At 41.7% G+C, this 22,897-nt stretch overlaps 1 protein-coding gene and 1 long non-coding RNA gene across 2 annotated transcripts in view; both read left to right on the top strand.

Annotated features, from left to right (window-relative positions):
* The first annotated feature begins 581 nt into the window (after window positions 1-581).
* The window catches only part of LOC137498909 (general odorant-binding protein 69a-like), a 76,015-nt gene continuing 53,699 nt past the window's right edge, over window positions 582-22,897 (top strand). The window contains exons 1-2 of the mRNA XM_068226705.1: window positions 582-637; window positions 7,552-7,633. Coding sequence (XP_068082806.1) covers window positions 584-637; window positions 7,552-7,633 — 136 coding nt within the window. The 5' untranslated portion in view covers window positions 582-583. The remainder of the gene's footprint in view (window positions 638-7,551; window positions 7,634-22,897) is intronic.
* Window positions 14,618-21,204, top strand: LOC137498912 (uncharacterized). Its single transcript, XR_011017932.1, has 3 exons — window positions 14,618-14,768; window positions 16,513-16,580; window positions 21,035-21,204. It is a non-coding gene; the product is annotated as an uncharacterized lncRNA (long non-coding RNA).

Raw genomic sequence — 22,897 nt, 5'->3', positions numbered from 1 at the left:
TATATAGTTTAACCTGAAGCTCTGTAGTTTGTGTTAGTATTATTTGTACCATCCACCAACCCGGTAGATCTTGAGCATTGGATGTAACAATAGTTATTAAAATAAAATAATGCAATTAGTGCTATTTAAGAAAAAACGATGTGTGTTTAATGAATAAACGCGAGTGAAGCCGCGGGTACATGCTAGTAAGAAATGAAGTCTGATTAAAGTATTCTTTCATACATTAATAATGGCTATAAAAGTGAGAGTATAATATGATATGTAAAGTATGGATGTTATACAGGACATGGTTATGCTAAAATGTGATAATATAATCTCACTTAAATGACGCAAGTAGGAACATAAGAAAAAAAATACGTAATATGAATGCGCAAGTTGATTACTGCATATCACCATCCTTATCGTAAATTGACATGGAATATTTTACGGATGTGTACTTTAGTACTTTAGTGATATCTTTAAGATACTATGAATAATTATTCCTTTCCTCCTCTAATTTTATCTTCTACTGCTGTTAGTATAAATGAACGTCGCTGTAGGTGTACTCCAGGTTCTTTCTATGAAGTTAGACACATCGTCAATAATGGTGAACGCACGGACACTTTCCATATTCTTGGCACTCATGTGCCAGTACGCTGTAAGTGATCTCCGTTTATTATAATTATTATTATTATTATTATTATTATTATTATTATTATTATTATTATTATTATTATTATTATTATTATTACTACTATTATTATGATGTCTGACTCGTTGGCTGAATGGTCAGCGTACTGGCCTTCGGTTCAGAGGGTCCCGGGTTCGATTCCCGGCCGGGTCGGGGATTTTAACCTTCATTGGTTAATTCCAATGGCCCGGGGAGTGGGTGTTTGTGCTGTCCCTAACATCCCTGCAACTCACACACCACACATAACACTATCCTCCACCACAATAACACGCAGTTACCTGCACATGAAAGATGCCGCTCACCCTCATCGGAGGGTCTGCCGTACAAGGGCTGCACTCGGCTAGAAATAGCCACACGAAATTATTATTATTATTAAATTATTATTTTTATTATTACTTTATTCATTATATTACAATTTGTGCGAAATTTAGCCAGTCATACGATGTCTTTTTATAGACTTTCGGCTGATCCAAACCCCTCATTTTCATTATGTTGTCTGCTCTGTTGTGAGAACCTGAAGTAATGAGTTCTCTGACGCGCGGTGTTGAGTCTTGCCTGCAGCTACTAGTGCACTGGGCAATGTTAGAGTCACCTTTTGACCTAGAATACGGGTATTGTTTCGGAACCTTACTTGGGCCGCTGAACGGTACAAAAGCCTTCATAGAAAACTCTGATCGCCCACCTCTGGATCACCTGCAACTGGGGAAAGGTCGTTTATTTGATTAATTCATTAGATTTTCCTTGTTACAGGTATGTCTCTATTTCTTTCTTTCTTAATCCGTTCACGGTCCAGGGTTGGCTTTCCTCGGTCTCAGCAAGATATCCCACCTCTAGTGCCTCAAGGGCAGTGTCCTGGAGCGTGAGACATTTAGTCGGGGATACAACTGGGGGAGTCCTTTGGCCGTCTCACCTGATATGCTGAATAGAGACCTTGTTGAGAATGGAAACATTGGAAGAGGTGGGCAGGGAAGTGGGAAGGAAGCGGCCGTGGGCTGGAGTTCGGTACCATTCTGGCGTTAGACAGGAGGAGAAGAAGTGGGAAACCACAGGAACCTCTTCGAGGATGGCTGAATTTGGAATCGAAACTCCCCTTCCCTACTCATTTGACCCCCTGAGGCTGAGTGGACCCCGTTTCAGTCCTTGTACCACGTTCCAAAAATCGTGGCAGAGCTGTAAATCGAGCCCGAGCCTCCAGGGGTGGCAGCTAATCACAGTAACCACTACACCACAGAGGCGAACTATGTCCCTATAACTACACTCAGTATTATAACGCTAATAGTGTTGATATCACTCTACATATTATCACACTTTTTCATGCCGGGCTGAGCGGCTCAGACAGTAGAGGCGCTGACCTTCTGACCCCAATTTGGCAAGTTCAGTCCTGGCTCAGTTCGGTGTATTTGAAGGTGCTCAAGGGTTTTTGCCATTCGTGGTGAGGCATTCCGCCAGATATTATCCTCCCGTAACTCAGGCTCTCCGTAGCAGGCGCCACGCTCCTCAGCCGTCCATCCAGCAATCCGCCCCTGGCCCGAACCCGACCAGGTTATTTCTACCTTCACTAGACCTACTCTCGTGGTTCCCACTTGGCAGTCATGGGTTCGCCCCGTTCCGAACCCGCGGTTCCTTCAGACTACGTACGGCAAAGTAATGTGTTCGTTCCAGCACACCGCAGTGAGCTTTCACCTCAATCACCAGCAACCACTTCACCTGAACCACCATATCACCCATGCAGAGATATCTAGAATGCCTCTCCAGCATGTGTGGGCGAGGTTTCCACTTCCAAGCCTTCGCTTGGGCTAGTAACAATCACACTGTTCAACATGTGCTTTTTGTCCGCGAGAGTGTATTTTATTTCCCTCAGACCCTGCAGACAAGTCCGTAGCCCCCGTATCCGCCACCTGGGGCGGGCCCGATAGGGAAACAGGCAAGATAACCCCCACGGGGGCTTGGTGTCTGCAATGAAAGCAATAATTCTCCCACCATTCCGATCATAGTAGCTTACCCGCAGCCCTATATTATAATCTCTCTATCTATATATTAAAAATAGTTTACTAAAAACAGGCCGTCCGTCCGTTCGACTGGACCTATTTGTTTCATTTTCGTTTTATTCTGTGTGGAATCAGCTGCCGGTGAATCATGGCAATTGATATGTCTACAAGTTCATACAACTTTGAGCAGTCAGAAAGTCAAATCATTAAATGATCACTCCAATAATTGCTGGCGGAGGCTTACGCTAACATTCTCTACTTGCAGGTTGCTAAGTGACTAACACTTCCATTAATATTGTGATACATTTCTTGAGACAGTGTGAAAGTACAAGAGCATTACGGGTTAAATACTTGGAAGCGGAAGAGATAAATAAAATGGAAAGAGAATCTGAGTACTATACTCTTGTCAAATTAATAAACAGGGAATGGAGAAGGCCAGGGAAACTATCAAAATTATTCACAATTATAAAAAGCTTGTGGGAGAAAAAAATGAAATTAGTGCATGAGGGAAGGGGCACATGCTGCTGAAAAAAAAAATGATGAAACAGCGTAATCAGCACGAGTACACATGGTTAAAAGGATATTATGGGACACTTAAGCTACACATACAGGAATGCATGCTAGTATTTCAGGATGAACCAAGTCTCGGCTCTCCTACTTCGGACGACCGAAGTTGGAAGAGGGAGACTCCAAATCGACCAGTTACCCGTACAATGAATAAGAAGTTTAAAATTGATTATAGTCAGTAGAAGAAAACATACGGAGAGTAGTTATCTCTGAAGTATCATCTCTGTATGGGTTAATAATAACGAAGTTTTGTAATCATGTATGTACATAAAACAACTTTGATTCACAGATATGGAACATTATAGAGTTTAACTCACTAATAACTAAGGGCGACAATAATTATAAGTTTAGTATTATTTTCGTTTTTCATATCTGTTCAGTTTTGTTCCCTTGTTCTTTAGGTACTGTTGTTTGTCTGCCTGTTTTATTTTCTTTGGTTTTGTTAGTTAGTTTGTTTTGGCTACCTTCTAATGAGATTGTTGGTGGTTTGTCTGCCCGTTTTATTTTATTTTGGTTTTATTTAAGTTTGGTTTTGTTAGTTTATTTGTTTTTGGCTGATGACGTACAGTGGAGTTGGAAGAGGCGGGGATAGGCCTGACCTATCTCAAGCTAAAGTGTTGATTCGGTACGTCTGCACATGTAAAGTAGAGTAAAGTAGTGAATAGTGTTAGGTTAGAGGAAGTAAGTTGTCAATGAGACAGTGAAAGATGAGCCGAGTTATGGTATCCGTCTCGGCAGTGAAATATAGGTGTGATAGCCTACATGTAGAGCTAGGCAATCCGCTCACATGAGGGTTGTTACAGGAAGGAGTGGTGAGGAAATAACATTGACAGCTTAAAGGGTCTATGAGGTATCGGTTTCCGAGCCTCATGAGACATGTCTGGTCGTGACATCCCAGGGAAGGGTGGTAGCAGTTCCTCACCAGGGGTGATGTCACGGCCAGACAGATTTAGGATAGATTTAGTATATATTCATGTAGTAAAGTAGTTAGTTTAGTTAGGTGGTGTGTTGCATGTGGAGCTGGCGATCCGCCCATGTGCAAGATGCTACAAAATAGATTTAGAAGTAGTTAAGTAGTATATTCATGTAGCAAAGTAGTTAGTTTAGTTAGGTGGTGTGCTGCATGTGGAGCTGGCGATCCGCCCATGTGCAGGATGCTACAAAGTAGATTTAGAAGTAGTTAAGTAGTAAGTAGTTAGTGTCTAGCTATAAATAGTCTGTGAGTGTTTATTTTATTGGAACATTGTAACTGGGCGAAAGCCTGTTATGTTCAGTTCAATAAATAATATTGTGATATATGTGATTTTCATTCTTAGTAATGTCATTGCATGCAGCCATGTTTGATTACTACCTGTCAAGCCAGAGAGCAAACATTTCCTCTTATCGCGGAAGGATACTATTCCCTGCTAGATATTCTGATTCTCTAACCTTTCGTGGCCTCTAAATGTATTCAACAGATGGCAGAGCATTCTAGCGACTAACATGGTGCTAAGAGAAAATATCTACTTACTAACAGACCCAATCATGGCATACGCCTTAGACATTATCCAGGAACAACTATCGAAGGATAACTTAGCTGCATTAGAATGAAGGCCATGTATCTTTAAAAGTTTCCTGCCTGAAAAAAAACGCTACTTCGAGACAAACTTATGAACTCACAAGACAACTATTCTATACAGAACTGCGATTAACAATACAATTGCTTTCTACTTCACACTACCAAGCTTTACATCAAGAAATGCAGGATATAAAAGCGAATATATGGATAGATTTTTACCAAAAAATGGCACGACAGAATGGATGAATTCTGACTGCGAACTGCGGTACACAATAACACGCTTATTATACGTTCATAAAGCCATTGAAAGGGCGGCAGAACAATATGACTACGAAAGGCATATCAAGACAAGTTATCTGACCTATTAATAACGAATGTTGCGGAGGAGCACGAGTCCATTACTTCAGTATTAACTCTTGCATTTCCCATGTTTGGTTTTATGCTGATAATTCCCTAGTTGCCTGACCAAGAATCTGCTCTTCCTGCCCATGCATTTCACTTACACCAACTACATCTTCTGTAATATTCTATTCATTTCCATTTCCAGATTCCCTTACCAACAACAGCCATAAAAACTTCAAACATTCCACGCTTCGACTCGCAGATTGTCAATATTCATCTTCGTGCTGATTGACCCCTCCCATGTAGTCTCCACCCGGAGATACGAATGGGAGTCTCTTTTACTTCCGAGATATTTTATTCGCGTGAAACTCTTCATCAGTAGATCATCCATTCATACAGAAACAGCTGCATGTCCTCGGGAGTTAGTTACGGCTGTAGTTTCCCGTTGCTTTAACCATGTAGCAGTATCAACACAGCCAAGCCACGTTAAATATCATTATAAAGCCATGTCATTCAATAATCAAGAATGCGGTCCTTGCAGATTCCGAAGATTCGCCTTTCCATTATCCGTCTCTCGACAGATACCCATTCGATATGATTGCAACTAAGGTCCGGATATCTACTTGATTTGGACTGCGAAGCCTCCCCAACCGCGGCAATGTCACGTGGTTCACATAGTTCTCGTGTATAACTCCATAATATACAAAAAATTGCGAGAAATCGCTAGGTGGCTTAATCTTCAATCTAATCTTCAATAACACCAGGACAATTGTTAAATCAGAATTGTTCCTCTTAGAGTGATGTTTCAGTAAATAAATAAATAAATAAATAAATAAATAAATAAATAAATAAATAAATAAATACATATTGCTAAGAAATTAAACTCATGTCATCAATCCTCGTGGTGCATCTCTTTTCATGCTCTCCCCGAAATGGAGGCGATGTGTATGTACCAGTTTTTTTTCTTTTTTGCTAGGGGGCTTTACGTCGCACCGACACAGATAGGTCTTATGGCGACGATGGGATAGGAAAGGCCTAGGAGTTGGAAGGAAGCGGCCGTGGCCTTAATTCAGGTACAGCCCCAGCATTTGCCTGGTGTGAAAATGGGAAACCACGGAAAACCATTTTCAGGGCTGCCGATAGTGGGATGTGCCAGTTTAACCACATACCAGCCCTTAAATATCTGGCAGTATGGCAGCTAAGCAGGACGGAACATAGGCGACCATACATTGTGCTACAACCACTGAAGAGATTTCCATGTTTGATAGCTGATTTTAAAACGTGGTGTTTCAATAGCAATTCCAAATTTTATTTTTAAGGAACACAAGTACTGGGTTGTGTATGGTGATTCAAGGCTTCTTCTATTTATCAGTTCAATGGCTTGACGTAGACCCTGAGGTGACAGAGTGGGAGCGAGAATCACGTAATTACCCAATGATTGCATGTTTCGAATCCGAGCGAAGGAAATTCCCTTCTCATACCTATAATATGATCAATTACTTTGATATGACTGTTTGTCCCACGGTAGACAGCAATTCTAACGGGAGCGCATTAATCTCCTGGTTCCTTCTTCCTATTTAGATCACCGGGTGAATTAGTCGTGCGGCAGGGGCGCGCAGCTGTGATTTTGCATCCGGGATATAGTGGGTTCGAACCCCACTGTCGGCAGCCCTGAAGATGTTTTTCCGTTGTTTACCATTTTCACACCAGGAGAATGCTGGGGCTGTAACTTAATTAAGACCATGGCCTCTTCCTTCCAATTCCTAGGCCTTTCCCATCCCATCGTCGCCATAAGACATGATCTCCTGTGGCTCGGTCTACCTGTACGGCCACGTCCCACACCGGGATATGGCTAGGTACAACAGGTTGGCCCTGTTGAAAAAGTACTTCTGCTGGGCACGGTCGAGGTGAGGCCATGTTGATAGAGCCCAGAGAGTGGTTGCTGCATCGTGGTGATCGCGTCCCGTAGGTATGAGAGCGGGCTAATTCCGTAATGCGATGGCGATCTGGTAGACCTATCTGTGTCGGTGAGACGTCAAGCAAATAGGAATCTTTTAAGAACTCACAAAGCGTTGTCATATTCTGACTTCAAATGTGAGTCGTCTTTCTGATCAGCAATGAAACCTTCTCTTTGTAATAAATAACCATTAATTATATCAAATGCAAGTTTAACAATAATACTTACTAGATTTGCGAGTCACTCAAACGTACTTGTAATCGTGTTGTGTCAATTGTCCGGAAAACAATAGATTATAGAATTAAGTAGTATCGAATTTTCTAGGTTTTGTAATCAATATTGAAGTTACCTTTTTTCCGCAGTTTGTACATTTCACACTCCTGAAAAAAAAAATAGATGTAATAACCAATCCTGTGCTGTAATATTTCGCAGAAGGAGAACATTTACAGATGTTGATATAATTTCACAGGCTGCTGACTATGTGGAGAACTTCGCGCAAGCAATGCGGCCACTTGCGGAGGACTGTAGGAAGTACGTAGGAGCAAGCGATGGTAAGTAATATAGTTAATACTGTAAAATAATTTTCACATCAGCATCTTAAACCCTATTTTGTCGATGAATAGATTACTTCATCGGTTAAGTTATCTGTTGACCCACTTTTCAATACCTTTTAGTTTTAACACAATACTATACATCCATGTTTCTCCCCCGTGAAGTGCTTCCTCAGTGCGATTCATTATATCAAGCTGATATTAAATACGTAGTACTGTAATTAGACACAGCGTCGCTGTGGTGATCTGTGGGATGGTGCGCTGATAGTACTTCGCTCGGCCGAGTGAGAGGCAGTTGCGTTCATATAGCAAAAGCAGAAAAAAATGATAAAGTGTAAAACAGGACAACACGAAGGCGATCATTCATCGTCTACGCGACTGAGTGTCGTGGGAAGAAAAGTCTAGAGTTACAAGACGACGACGACGACGACGACGACGACGACGACGACGCTGCACTTCGCTCTGTGCTTTTGTGAAGAGTGGTTAAAAACACGACCAGCAGAATGCAACAATTTCGCAGTCTGAACACAATTAGACATGTCCGCAAAGCGTAGTGTTACAGGTGATAGAGTAAAAATCGCGCGTATCGCCATTATAGGGCAAAAAGCATGCTGATGATTGAACTGTTTGCCTAACAGGAAATTGAGCTGATCGAGTTCATCCACAAGGGGCGACTGTAAAGAAGAACGACCGTCTACAAAATTGAATTCGTCGTAGGCGTCCTGAGCCGTGGTGTGGGAAATAGTGTTGGCTACTCAGTGTATGCTTCGAACTAATTCATCGATTCATTCAACTGTCCAAGTGAATCGTATCACAACAGCGGCGAGCTCACGGTACGCGAGTGCCGAGTGGCGCACTCTCGGATCAGTGAGCCAATACACACACACGGTTACTATGGGAACCCTGTACATTGGCGAGGAGGCGAGACATAAAGAGTCATGGCTAACTGTGGCTTTATTACAGACTCAGCAAATAGTATTCTCACCTGGGTTTAAATTTCGTACATAATTCTTGAATCCATTGGAATTAAAAGTCTGACTTCACATATTCATATTCTACAGTACACATGGAGCCATAAAAATCTGAATGTTTCCCAGCGGCTCCTAAACGGAACCAGATTAGGGCCTTATTGTAAGAAGTTTAGATTTGGAGATAGTAAGATAGTGGACATAAAGCTGGGCAGGTAGCTTTAATACACTCGAATTGACTTAACATCATATCCATTTTCTTTCAAGAGGCATCAGTTTCCAATTCGCTTCGCCTTTTGTATCGCGATCAATATACTTCAAGGGATGTGAAGGTCTCTATGTACCTCAGCCATGTTTCAGCCATGGCCACGTAAATGTTGCAATGTCAAGAAAGCGATATTATAAACTTGCAAGAGTGCCGAAAGTAATTGTACAAGAAGTGCAACGAATAAGTGGCTGTGCGGTTTGGGTCAGGTAGCCATCAGTTTGCTTTCGGGAGATCCTGGGCTCGAACCCTACTGTCCGCAGCCCTGAATATGGTTTCCCGGGCTCCTCCGTAGTTTTTCCATTTTCACACCGGGCGAATCCTGGTACTGTATCTTAATTAAGGCCATGGTCGCTTCCTTCCCACTTCTAGCTATTTTCACACTCATCGTATGACTGTCAAAGTATGTAATGAGTGACAAAGTAATCTACTACATTAGGAAACTACGAGGCGCAGGTTCTCGAACGTAAGAGGTCAAAGGACTAACCTCCTGCGTGTAGAAGGGTGTTAGTGCAAATTACGTTTCCGATTCCGAATGAGCTGTGCCGTGCTGAGTAGCTCAGACCGTAGAGCGCTGGCCTGTTGTCTGCAAGTTGGCAGGTTAGATCCTGACTCAGGCCGGTGGTATTTGAAGGTGCTCAAATACGTCAGTCATTAGTCGGTAGATTTACCGGCACGTAAAAGAACTCCTTCGGGACAAAATTCCGGAACCTCGGCGACTCCGGTAACATTATAAGTGGTTAGTGGGGCGTAACACGTTCATTAAGTAATCTCTTGTTCACGTGAAAGAATTAACGTGCAGAATACCAACACACAAAGTGTATGTGCCAGTGTCAATTTCAACCACTTGATGTACCAGTTACAAGCGAGTAGCCTAACACCATATCATAACTTCAGCCCGTTTAGACACTGTGGATATGTTTGCTGTGTCCAACTCACTTGACGAAGTAGTCTCAATATCTGTGTCGAGTGGTCTCGAAAACCAGGCCTTATCGCGAAACAAACCAGGGCACATTTTCTTCGAGATGTATTTTTCCGTCACGCACCGACGGATTTTCTTCTTCTGGTTGACCCGTTTGGAAGATACCATGATAGAGCTTACCCTAGATGTCAACCGATGGGTTGAGGATCATCGCGCCTGGAAGCACACAAGACTTTCAGTAACGCGATATTATTTTATATTTTCGGCAGGTCAAGGCGTTGCAGAAATGGACTGAAGGTACCGATATCCGAGCGGATGTTTGATGTTGAGAAACAATGTGATTAGGAAGATTTCCACAACAGGCATTCTTGAAGAGTGCATGCTGTGGTAAGGGACTCTGTTTCCAAGTTTACATACTTCTTTAATAGATGCAGATCGTAATCTCTTACCAAGAGCAATCAGAAGCTCATTTTTGAAATCTATGATTCAACATGAATATACTGGACAGTACAGTAAAATTGAGGATTTCCACATATTGTATTCTACACGGCGATCGAGGCCACATGAATCGCAACTCAACAATCGCGAGTGATTTTCACTCCCTACCTCGTTAGCGTTAGGTCGCACTCTGACCAACCCCAATTTCTCAGTCTAGCTCACACAGTAGTGAATGCGATCTGGGGATAACATCATTCAGACTCGCCGCTCAAGGCTGGCATCGGACGATAGGCTATAACTTTCGTGGCTTTCCGATAAACCCCACAGTGTCTATAACGAATTGGGAGTGTGACCTATAGATCCAAACATAGAGACGAGCAGTAGAAGTAAGCTTCCCCAATGGAACAGGGAACTTTAGTGGTTTCCAACCATCGCGTTCACAGCAACGTCTGCATGTTCAGTTTCCCCACAGTTAGCCAGGAATGTTATATCCTTAGGTACCACGGTAGAGCTTCATATTTAGATAGATCTACTCATACACTCTGCGAAATAATAATTTTTAAATATTTGTTTAATATCAATCCAACTTTGGTAGGTCTTATGGTGCCGGTAGAACAGAACAGTGCTGGGACTGCGAAAGAAGCGCTTTGGGGTGAAGTATGGTACAATCCTATCATTTACCTGCTGTGAAAATGAGAAAGTACAGAAAACATCTTGAGTGCTGCTGAGAGTGAGGTTTGCACCACCATTTCCCGAAAGCAAACTCACTGCTACGCGAGCCGAATTTGTTAATCAACAATTTATACACCAGTGCATGGGGATTAAATGGGACATTTAAACTCCAAAGATGAGCTTCTCCGTGAAGATAAGCAATATTTTACTAAATGCTTGCAGAAGATAATATGCCTAACATTAGGATGAAAACATGCATTCCATATGAAACATACCTGGATCCAGAATATATTTCCTTCCTCACAATGCCTATCACGAGAGGGGAAATAGAACAGGTTTTCAGAAAACGCTGCTCCTAATAATACGCCCGGGATGGATGTCTTCCCACATGACTTGAGCAAACGCTTCTGGTGTGTGATAGGAGTCGACTTTACCCAAGTCCTTAACTTTTGTATTCAGCTATTCAAAGATGGATCTAAGCCCACATTTATGGAATATATTATTGTAATAATTACTGAGAAGACAATTTGTCGGATCGCGTTATAATCTCAGCAGTTTCGCTGCTGGTTTCCCACTCGGAAGGCCGAGGTTCGAATCCGGGTTTTCCCTGTGTTGGGACCTCCATAAAAAAAGTTACGAGTATCAGGAACGACACTCGGCCAGTTCAAGATTTCAATCTTTGTTGTTCTGTTTGCCCTGAAGTGCCCGCTGTAATTGTAAGCATAGATTTCAACAACACTTTTGACAGAATTTCGCATAGATATCTTTTGAGAATCTTCAATCATTTTCGATTTCCTGAACGACTTGAAACGGTTTTCAAACGCATGCAGCTTTCGGTTACATTACGGCCTTTGATCAATTGCCATTAGCCACGTCGTAGTCCAGTTATCATGTCTGTACCTCACGGTTGTTCACTATATTTGTTGCTCTTTATATCTTAACCGTGGAACCATTCATTCGGAGACTGTCCAGCAGTCTAAATGGTCTTCGTGTAAACACTGAACGTCTTAAGCTGTGTGCTTTTGCGGATGATTTGACGTTACTCCTAACCGATGGTGATGACCTATCAGCAATTCATCATTTAAATGCGTCAGCGGCAAGGTTAAGTCATCGATGCTGCTTCCAGGATCTGATCGAGGAACTATTCGAGCAGAAGATATTGGTATCCCCACGACAAACAAGAGTTAAACCTTATATATGACATTTTGGAAGAATACGACATTATGGAACTAAATTGAACCGTATCGCTTACGGTTTACAGAAAACCTCTCGCGAAGGCGAAATAGCGTTTAACATTTGGCTTGTAACACGCCTTATGTGAAATATTGTACAAAACACAAATGCTAGCTGCTCTGCAAGATATCTGTCAACGTATAAGAAACGATTTCGACTCAGAGTGAGAAGGCAACATCTGTTAAATTTAAATTTAAAGGAACATCTTGACAGATTGGGGCTCAATGCAGCTGAACTGAAATGCAGTTCTCCCTTCTTCAAACGTATCATCAAGGCAATACATGTGAAAGGAGAATCTTTTTTCGTGCATTCAGGAAAGTGGAAGAACATCCCAAATTTGTTGCAGGACAGCTGTAGCTATTATTGAACATCTTCCGCGTAACGAAATTTTAGATGGCTCCCTTGACGAAGTTATGAAGCTTTACAACTTCCCGTTTCAAATAAGAAATTTTGAACTAACCATTCAACTAAAGTACCCCACCAGGAAGTGGCAACTAATCTGTCAAAATACATGCAACCAATGGTTACCCATAGATTGGATAGTTTCGGTATATAGCTATGTAAACCGGATCGTGCAATTGGTGAAAAATTGAGGAGAGACCAGCAACTTTTGGATGACAGATGTCCTATATATAATTTTGTAGGTACGTTGGCTCCCAGGAGAACTAGATATGTGAATCCTGATGTAATATGGAATTGGACGTCGAAGGTCGAAGGTGACGTTATAAATTTCATATTAGAGCCCGTATTGTCAAAGTATCAACTTGTGGAAATTTAGATTTTATATTCCACCTTTACAGTACTGTAATTGTCTTTCATACAAAGACTACATTAAATTACACTCGTGAAACATGTTTCGTCCTCCAAATTTCCACAAGTTGAATATATAGGATACAGAGGCGAATAATCTCCTCCAACAAGACACCGCAGTACGAAGATCCACAACAATCGAGCAGGTAAAGGAGCACTGTTCTATATTTTCTAGCTGCTGCCATTTACAGCAACTTCTCTGGGTACAAGCAACCTATGCATTGCACCCCGACTTGTTTTCTGAACCATAAGAGAATGTTACAATGGAGAATTTCCTGGCAGTGGCAGCTCGACGTAGCCTTTGGGCGCCGTCTACACTGTCATGCCAATAGTCATAGGATTATATCCTAGTATCGTATAGTCTTTCCTCTGTTAAGTGCCGTAAATTGCCGTCGCGTTCTACAAATGGAAAAACGCGTGTGATGAGATTCTGACCCATGCCATTTGGATAGCTATCCACAGCTCTCTGGTATTTGTAGCTGTACAGACTTGGGTATGAATGGACCTCACCACCATGTTGCATAAATGCTCGACCTGCACTGTATCAGGTAATCGAGGGGCTGTAGCAGTCGCTGAAACTATCCAGTATATTCCTTGAACCAATTCTAGACACCTTGGGCCCAGTGAAACGCTGCGTCATCCTGCTGGAATGTATCATCTTTGTAGGGTTACGTGAAGCACACCAAGGGTTGCAAGTGGTCACCAAGCAGTTGAAAGTAGCACTTACTGGCCAAAGACCTGCTCAGGTGGATCAACAGATCTCAGTTCAGAATGAACTTGTGCTGCGTCTTGAGTTCGTTAATATGATCTAAATTGATGACTAATCGACTATTTTAAATAAAGTAATGTCCATACAGTTCATCAATACCCCTGGAGTTGTGAAAAGTAAAGGTTTATACTTTCTATTGCCTGTTAGGTTGAGTGGCTCAGACGGTAGAGACGTTGCTTTCTGAGCCCTAGTTGGCGGGTTAGACCTCGGATCACAATCGGGCCGTGGCATTTGAAGATGTTTATATATGCCAGCCTCGAGTCGATAGATTTATAGGCACTTAAACGAACTACTGTGGGACAAATTACCAGCAGTTTGGTGTCTCCGTAAACTGAAAAAGAAGTTCGTGGGTCGTAAAAGCATTATTATTATTATTATTATTATTATTATTATTATTATTATTATTATTATTATTATTATTATTATTATTATTATTATTATTATTATTATTATTTGTGTACCCCAGTTATGACTGATGATGATGATGCTTGTTGTTTAAAGGGCCCTAACATCTAATGTCATCGGCCCCTTGTAGTAATAATAAGTGAGATGGAGTGTTTACAAAGCTGTGCCTTTGCCTGGAGCTGAATGTATTGGTCCTACATCTTTTCGACTTCCTACCGTAAAATCGACTCCTTTCCATTAAAATGAACCGAAAATGTTTGTTAATGCATAAGGTAGGCAGTTTACAAAGATTAATTACCAGTGAATTGTCGTATAAATAAAATTAATAAACCTCTGATGACACTTCTTTAGCAATGTCATAATTTGCCTTTTTGTGTTTATAAAAGATGTACTTGTGGATCGTAGTTAGTTTCGTCTTATGTGACTAAAATCCAGACGACTATCATGTTTTATGTTTTGGGCCTTGTGACAGTCCTAATGAAATTTTGTTTTACAGTGTTTGCAGTACTGCGTCTTTAGCAAAGCGGGGATTATAAGTGGAACCACTTTTGCTTCCGCGGAAGACATTTTGAAAGTTTACAACGCTGCTCATGAAGGTGATGACGAGTTCATCGCCCAGGGTCCGAAAGCTGTCAACGAATGTTTAGATGAAGGTAGGTTTAGAATTCTGTATTCATTGTGTTACAGTACACGTACACTCAACTGCATGATATTTGGTCGCTGGCTAAAACCAAAACATCCATCACATCGGAGATCAGGGTAAACATGTACAGTACTGGCCTTCAAACGAAAGTATACATAGTACCTGGCTTGTAGACATCACTGAGATCCGATTCCCGATCAACGCATAACACGTAAGAAACAAATATCACTGGAAATAGTTTCTAGAAAGTAGAGAAGTAGCTATTTCTCCTATAAATACTGTACGTTAATATGCCTCATCGCTAAGTGTATGTTGTGCCACCCGCTTCGAGAGAGTATCCAATAGCTTAGTTGATTGAGGCACGGTATTTGGGAGACAGAGAAGGATATTGCAGTTTTTCGAATCTACAGAATACTCACTGATTACTGTATGCATGGATCATTGAACACCAAAGCCAAAAAATTAAATACAAAGAAAAAAAAATATCACGTTAACCGGAGGATAATTCGAACGAAAGCAAGACCTCTGGTTCATATAAGGTCAGGAATACTCGGTGTCTCCAAAAACCATAAAATATATGCCCCTTTAGCTGTTAAGGGAATAGCGTTTTACTTCGACCTGGACCCTTTTTTACACCTTTAAATGACTTTCTCATTCGTCCGACTCACTGGTTAAATGGTGAGCGTTTAAGCTTTCGGTTCAGAGAGTCCCGGTTTCGTATCCCGAGCGAATCGGGGATTTTAAACGCATCTGATTAATTCCTTCTTCTGACTCGGGGACTAAGTGTTTGTATTTGTACCAAAACGTCCCTCTTTAAATACGGGCAACACATAACGGTACAAGCCACCATAGAAACACGCAGTACTGATTACAACCCTCTATAAGATTGCGTTAGGAAGGGCATCCTGTCGTAAAACAGGGACAAATCACGTGTGTGATACTGTTCGCACCCAACACCCCACGGGTGTGGGGCAAATCGGTAGAAAAGGAAGAAGGGCATTTCTCATTCAATGATACATTCAGCGACGAGTCACAACTCTTCTTTTTCCTAGCTGGGGAATTGTCACACATTTAGTACCGAAACGAGCTTTGAACCAGTGTCCTACGAAAAGGTCACATGCAAAGAATTAGCTGACAATTCACGGCAGGGCCCTGATATCAGTGCTGGAATCCTACGTTTCCAGACGGTGACACGGCGCAGATGGACATCTTTGCATTACTGGCGAGCTGTCCGAATCGTGACTCACGATTGTCTGCTCGCCGAGCCGCTGCTGGCTTGACCAATCAAAACTGTGGTGACGAATTTCACTTTCCTGTTACGTATACCCGTAATTCATAGGTTTAGTCCGTGGCCTTACAGTAGAAAGAGGAGGACAAATCTGTGCATCCGTTCTTCTCCTAGGATATTGGTTATGACACCATTCAAGTTAGGTTTTGGCATGGAAGGTGAGAGCCTTCCCCTGTACGATTAGTGTTAAGAAAGGTAATAATAATCTCATCCTCTTAAATTGATAATGACGACAACATTACTTTGAATTAAGAGAAATATATTCTGAAGTATGTCATAGAAATACTTCCCTGCATCGTAATGTATTGTAATAGCAAAAACTGTTTGACTCTTTCCATGAAAGGATTTCTCTATCCCTTATGGCCTGTAGGAATCAATTTACTCTTCATTTTATGAAAATATTAAATGAATTCAACGCCGTTTGACAATATGGTCTTAATATGCTGTCTGTCTTAATGCATTTCAGCTTCAAAACTGAAGACAGATGATTCCTGCTTCTTGGCGTATTTCTTGCGGCAATGTGTCCTTGATAAGGTGAGTACGAATTCATTTTGTAGTCTTGGATAACTAACACAGAAGGACAATTCAATATTTTTTTACAATTTCGTGCGCAATGATCGTTTTGTATACTAGGCCACAAGATATGCGCAATTAGTGAACAAGAAGTAGCATATTGTTTGCATAGCAAGTACCCACAATCAATCAATCAATCAATCAATCAATCAATCAATCAATCAATCAATCAATCAATCAATCAATCAATCAATCAATCAATCAATCAATCAATCAATCAATCAATCAATGTTGCATTTAGGGTTGACGCCCGGGTAGCAGATTCACTATCAATTGCTCCTCGAGCATTCTCTTAAATATTTTCAATGAACATGGATATTTATCGAATATATCCCTTGGTATTTTATCACAATCGTTTAATCCTGTCCCAATCTGTTCTCTTGAATTCCAACTTTATCTTCATAAAATTATACTTCCTACTTTTGAAAGCTCCACTCAAATTTATTCTAATACTAATATCACTCCACGCCAATTCACCACTGACAGCTCGAAACATACCACGTAGTTGAGCATCTCGTCTCCTTACCCTGTAACGTTTCTCAACAACCTCGTTGGTATGATTATCCCAATGGAGGTCATTCCTTATATTAACACCCAGGCACTTACATCGTTCCCAATGAGGTACTATCACACCGTCAATACCATAATTAAAACTTGGCAGGTTCGACCCTGGCTCAGTCCGGTGATATTTGAAGGTGCTCAAATACATCAACCTCGTGCCGGTCGATTTACTGGCACTTAGAGAACTCCTGCGGGACTAAATTCCGGCACTTCGGTGTCTCTGAAACCGTAAAAGTAGTCAGTTGGACGTAAAGCCAATAACATTATTTTTCATATACATAGATATATATTACGATAACGTTTCACCCACTCTAATTCTCTGAATTGTATTTTCTGCAAATGTAGCCAACCATACAACCACTCATTTTTTCTATTCCAGTAGCTCGTATTTTCGTCAATAATCCCCCATGATCTACCCTGTCTCTCAGCTCATCCACCCGAATTCGACCGATCGGAAATACTTTCGCTATCTTGATATGAATTTGAACTGGCCTGTTACATTAAAAAATGATGAAAAACCGTGGAATAATAACTAATATAGACCCTAATATGTTGTACCACAGCTTACGTTACCTGAAAGCACTTTAGAACTGACTGAAAATTCTAATTATAATATGACAACCGGCGATTTTAATTTAATTTTTACGTTCATTGAAGGACATTTTCAGTATGTTTTCATAATTTCTGTTACTGTCGCCTCTATGATTCGGATGACATATGCATTGTAGATGAGCTTTAAAAATCTGCAATATTTGATGTCTGCAATATGTTTGTATGCTGTTACTAGTATGATTCTTCTCAATTAACATCCATGGATCAGCTTACTCTGTTCTTCTTGAGTTAGCGATACAGCATTGGGTAGCACGTCGTTACGTCTTCATATCATCATCATCATCATTATCATCATCATCACTCTCCATTATTATTCTAGGTAGCCTATTCTCCGACATCCGCCTCACATGCCCTACCACGTAGCTGGTTATGTGAACAGATTAATCTATCAAATTTATTCCTAACGTAATCTTTACCTCATCAATACGTGTACCTGCCTGCCTGCCATTATTCTCACCTACATGTTGAATAGAACAGCGTTGATTGCAACTGCGAACTCTTTTTCTTCTTTATCTCATTCCCCTCCAGGGTCGGTTTTTCCCTCGGACTCGATGAGAGATCCCACCTCTACCTCCTCAAGGGCAGTGTCCTGGAACTTCGGACTACTCTGGTTCGGGGGATAAAACTGGGGAGGATGACCAGTACCTCGCCCAGGCGGCCTCACCTGATATGCTGATCAGAGGCCTTGCTGGGGTTTGGGAAGATTGGTTTTTGTCTTTACGTCGCACCGACGCAGATAGGTCTTATAGGGTAGATGGGACAGGAAAGGCCTAGGAATCGGAAGGAAGCGGCCGAGATTTTAATTAAGGTACAGCTCCAGCAATTGCCTGGTGTGAAAATGGGAAACAACGGAAAACCATCTTCATTACTGCCGACAGTGGGGTTCGAACCCACTATGTCCCGAATACTGGGGGAGATTGGAAGGGATAGACAAGGAAAAGGCCTTAAGTCAGGTACCATCTCGGCATTTGCCTGGTTGAGGTCGGAATCGAACCCACCTCTATCTACTCAGTTGACTTCCCGAGGTTGAGTGGACTTCGATCCAGCCCTCGTACCACTTTTCAAAATTCGTGGCAGAGCCAGGAATCGATCCCGGGCCTCCGGGGGTGGCAGCTAATCACACTAACCACTACACCACAGAGGGGGGACTCAACTGCGAACTCACTGCATTAGGATTAGGAAGGTATTTGCCCGTGACATTATTTAATACACAGCATTGGTGTGAAAATGTGCAACCACGGAAAATCATTTTCAGGGCAGCCAATGATAGGATTTGTGCCCACCATCTCCCGCATTCGAGCTAACAGCAGCACGACTAAAACCGAAAATCCATCTCGCTCGGTTTTTTTATTTTAATTAGTACACTACAATCCTGGGAGAATACAAATCACCGCGTAGAGGCGCGCGGCTGTGAGCTTGCATCCGGGAGATAGTAGGTTCCAATCCCACTATCGGCAGGCCTGAAGATGGTTTTCCGTGGTTTCCCATTTTCACACCAGGCAAATGCTGGGGCTGTACCTTAATTAAGGCCACGGCCGTTTCCTTCCAACTCCTAGGCCTTTCTCATCCCATCGTCGCCATAAGACCTGTCTGTGTCGGTCCGACGTAAAGCCCCTAGCAAAGAAAAAAGAATACAAATCCTATTTGAATAGGCCCACCTGTTCCTGCTTTGTATTTCCTACCTGATATTCAATTACCTTGAGTGTCCTCTCATCTGATTTCGCGTTAGTATTGAGTATACTGTAAGTTATTAAGTTTCATAGCATTCTCGCTGCTGCTCTTCTCAGTATCCAAGATATTAGATAGCTTTCAGCACAGTTTACCATTGACCAAGTCGTAGGCGTAGGCCAAGCTGATTACTACAATTCACACCGAGATAAATCCTTCTTTGCTATTTTACAAGAGTGTAGTCATTTACCATCTCCTTAAACATTTATAACTACTTTGAACCAGGAGTTCATTCTACCGTAACCTATCTGTCAACGTAAATACTTTTGTCTGCTCGTAATAAACTATCATGATCTTATAATATCGCGGTATGGCTAACATAGTTTCTCTTGGTATTCTCTCTTATGTCTTCCTAGGTCTATAAAACTTAAGCATAAGTGTCTATTGTTCTCGTAGCATTTTTCGGGTGAGTCAGCCGCGCCTGACGTGTTATGCTGATAGGCGTACCACCCAACGTCACTGGCGTCGTTAAGGTCTATCTTTTTTTCCGTACACCAAGCAGCAGTCGCCGTTAATCACTCACTGCAACATTACGTTTGCAAAAATATGTACCGTATGCGACAGGCATTTACACAATGCATCAAGATGCCATACGGTTATGTAAAAAGTACGTGCCAATTATGAGTTTTCAGTAGAGTATGAAATGAACGCTAAAGGCGATGGCATACTGATAAAAAAACGTGTGTGAATTTGTGAAGCGGAAGTAGTAGCCCATCTAGTAGAGGAAAGGGCTTGGAGCGGGAAGGAAACGGCCGTGTCATTAATTACAGTACATCCCATGCATTTGCTTCGTGTGAAAATGGGGAATCACAGAAAACTACTTAAGGTCTGCCGACATTGGTGTTCGAACCCACTATCTCCCGAATGCAAGCTCTCAGCTGCGCGCACCTATCTGCAAGGCCAACTCCGTCGGTATATTTTATGTAAATGGAATCTCTGTGTCCTAGTATCTGAGGTCAAATGGTAAAGAATAACTATCTTACAATTCGGCTCCATGGTTAAATTGAGTCCAACGGGCTCTGGGTTCGATTCATGACCGGTAGAAGGATTTTAACTTTCATTGGTTAATTCCGATGGCTCGGAGGTAGGGCCTCATCCTCATAGATTAACAGTTCACCTACAGGGCGTCTAGTCAAAAAACCTACACCTGGACACTCTAGAGACCACACGTTATAATCATGAAAATTAGTATTATTGATGATCTCAAAAATGTCTTCAAATTCAAAACTCAGGAATATTATATTCAGTTCCAGTAATAGGACCTCAACAGTATTATGTCCTCAGCATTTATGGAAACCAACCACAGGTATACATGGTGTATCACCTACAGTAACACTGCATATTAAAAATATTCGACCAATTGTTCGTCAGTGGATTGTGATTGTATTATTTATGTTCAAAATCCAATTTTATTATTCCCAACGATAATCCATTTCTGTAAACATTGATCTTCAGTGTATTAGAAATATAAATTGAAAAACTAAGCTTTATATGTAATTTCTGATATGTTTTAGAGCTTCAACCTTGTGTACTTCCACAGAAGTTAAATGGCCGAATATGAACGTGTATCCTGAGAAGAAAATACGGAAGAGATCCTGGCGAGACACCTTAATTCTTGTGAATACTTTCAATTAACTAACACCAATGTATCCTAAATATGAATAAATATGTTTATGACTGAATAGTGAAACGAGTCAGTCGTTACTGATTATTCAGATTCCTGTAATATAAAGCTGTAAGTACAACTGCAGGTAGACGGTGTGACCCTACAAAATGTACAATAAATGTTGGTACCCGGACGGTGAACTTCCAAATAAATATAATTAACACGTTGCCTGCTTTGTGGGTCGCATGTGACTCGTACAGCACATCAATGTGGAGCTGGACAAAATTACACATTTTATTCCTTTGCTGCTACGATAATAACTTCGCCTGACAGTACGACAGCGAGTCACAGGAGGTATCTATGTTGTTCTATGGCATAGGTGTACGTTTAACAACTACCTTACACCACGAGGCACGGGTGACTCGTGACGCATGGATGTAACGCAGCTTTTACTGTTTGCTATACGAGTCCCAGTGCCTCGCAGTTTTACTAGACGTCCCGCTCAACTGGGGTGGTCAATAGGGGCTATACATTGTTGAACAAGTATTATCGTGCTGTAGCCGTCATTGTAGGCTGGCGGAAATCTGTTATGCCAGCGTGTGAATAACCTTGTCATCTTGTGAGGCGTGTGTATGTTGGGTATTCAGCCCCAAGGCTGGTTTGATCCTCTGCAGCTCCGCCAACAGCTGTCATAAATAGCCTAAGCCTCACTGAAGAGGATTACCAGGGAAATGAGGAGTGAGGTAGTTTCCCGTTGCTTTCTCACCGAGAAGTTATTGCTATTACATATCAGTCTGCCAAGCCCACTGAAATGCATGCACCAACCGACCCTATGAGAGATATTTTCACACCATTCATAGCAGGGAGTGGCTGCATAAGCAATGGTATTACTAGCATCACTCCTACCTCAGTCACTCTCATATTGTCAAAGCCAAGGATGAGACTAAGACAGGTCAATGAAAGTAACTAATTTGATATAGCCCATACCAGAAGACTGTAAAAACTACATCTCGCCAGCAAAGGCATCTTGTGAGGTAACCACAGGCTATACAAGTGTTTGTGTAAAAATGCATTTATGCTCATGTAAATCAACCTTTACCAACATGCAGAAAGGGGTGTTAACAACCTGCTCCTTGTTACGCGAGGCACGGGTGACTCGTGGACTAAAATAATTATTGCCGCTAAACTGAGCGCTGGTGGATCGTCCTGCTGAGGAATGTGAGAACTTGACATGACTTGCAGCTGTCAATCTAATTATTTCGAAGTAATATTTATACTTTCGCCATCCACCGTCAGCCCGCAAAACTACTTCCTAGAACGAATCACATGTGCCTCGTGACGTACCCTAGCGAAGTACGGTATGAGATATCGGTGACGCGTGACGCACTCGCGCTTAATGTGAACATTGTAACAATAGCAGCGAACGTGTTAAAGAATGAAACGAAGCCACAGTTTACGTTAACAGATCGCAGGTTGAGTCTCATGGTAGACCTACTTCACTCACACCTCAAAACCTGCTGCTAGGAATGGGTAAACTAGTTGATCAGTAAATACATCGAATTTACAGTTGTTACGACAGAAAAGTAACAAGCATCGAATGGATGGAAGGAATTTTAAATTGTTTTAACGAGCTGCATTTGTAGCTTCTCAACTTCTCAGTTAGATTTGCAGACTACTTTTAATAAAGTTACGAAATGGGCAGAAGAGAATCAGCTGAGGTTAAATGAAAATAAGACTGTCTCTCTGACCTTCAGAAAAGGTGGAAAACGAG

The sequence above is a fragment of the Anabrus simplex genome, chromosome 3, assembly GCF_040414725.1.
Source record: "Anabrus simplex isolate iqAnaSimp1 chromosome 3, ASM4041472v1, whole genome shotgun sequence".
NCBI classification, from domain to species: Eukaryota; Metazoa; Arthropoda; class Insecta; order Orthoptera; family Tettigoniidae; genus Anabrus; species Anabrus simplex.
This window is presented reverse-complemented; position numbering and strand designations above follow the sequence as displayed.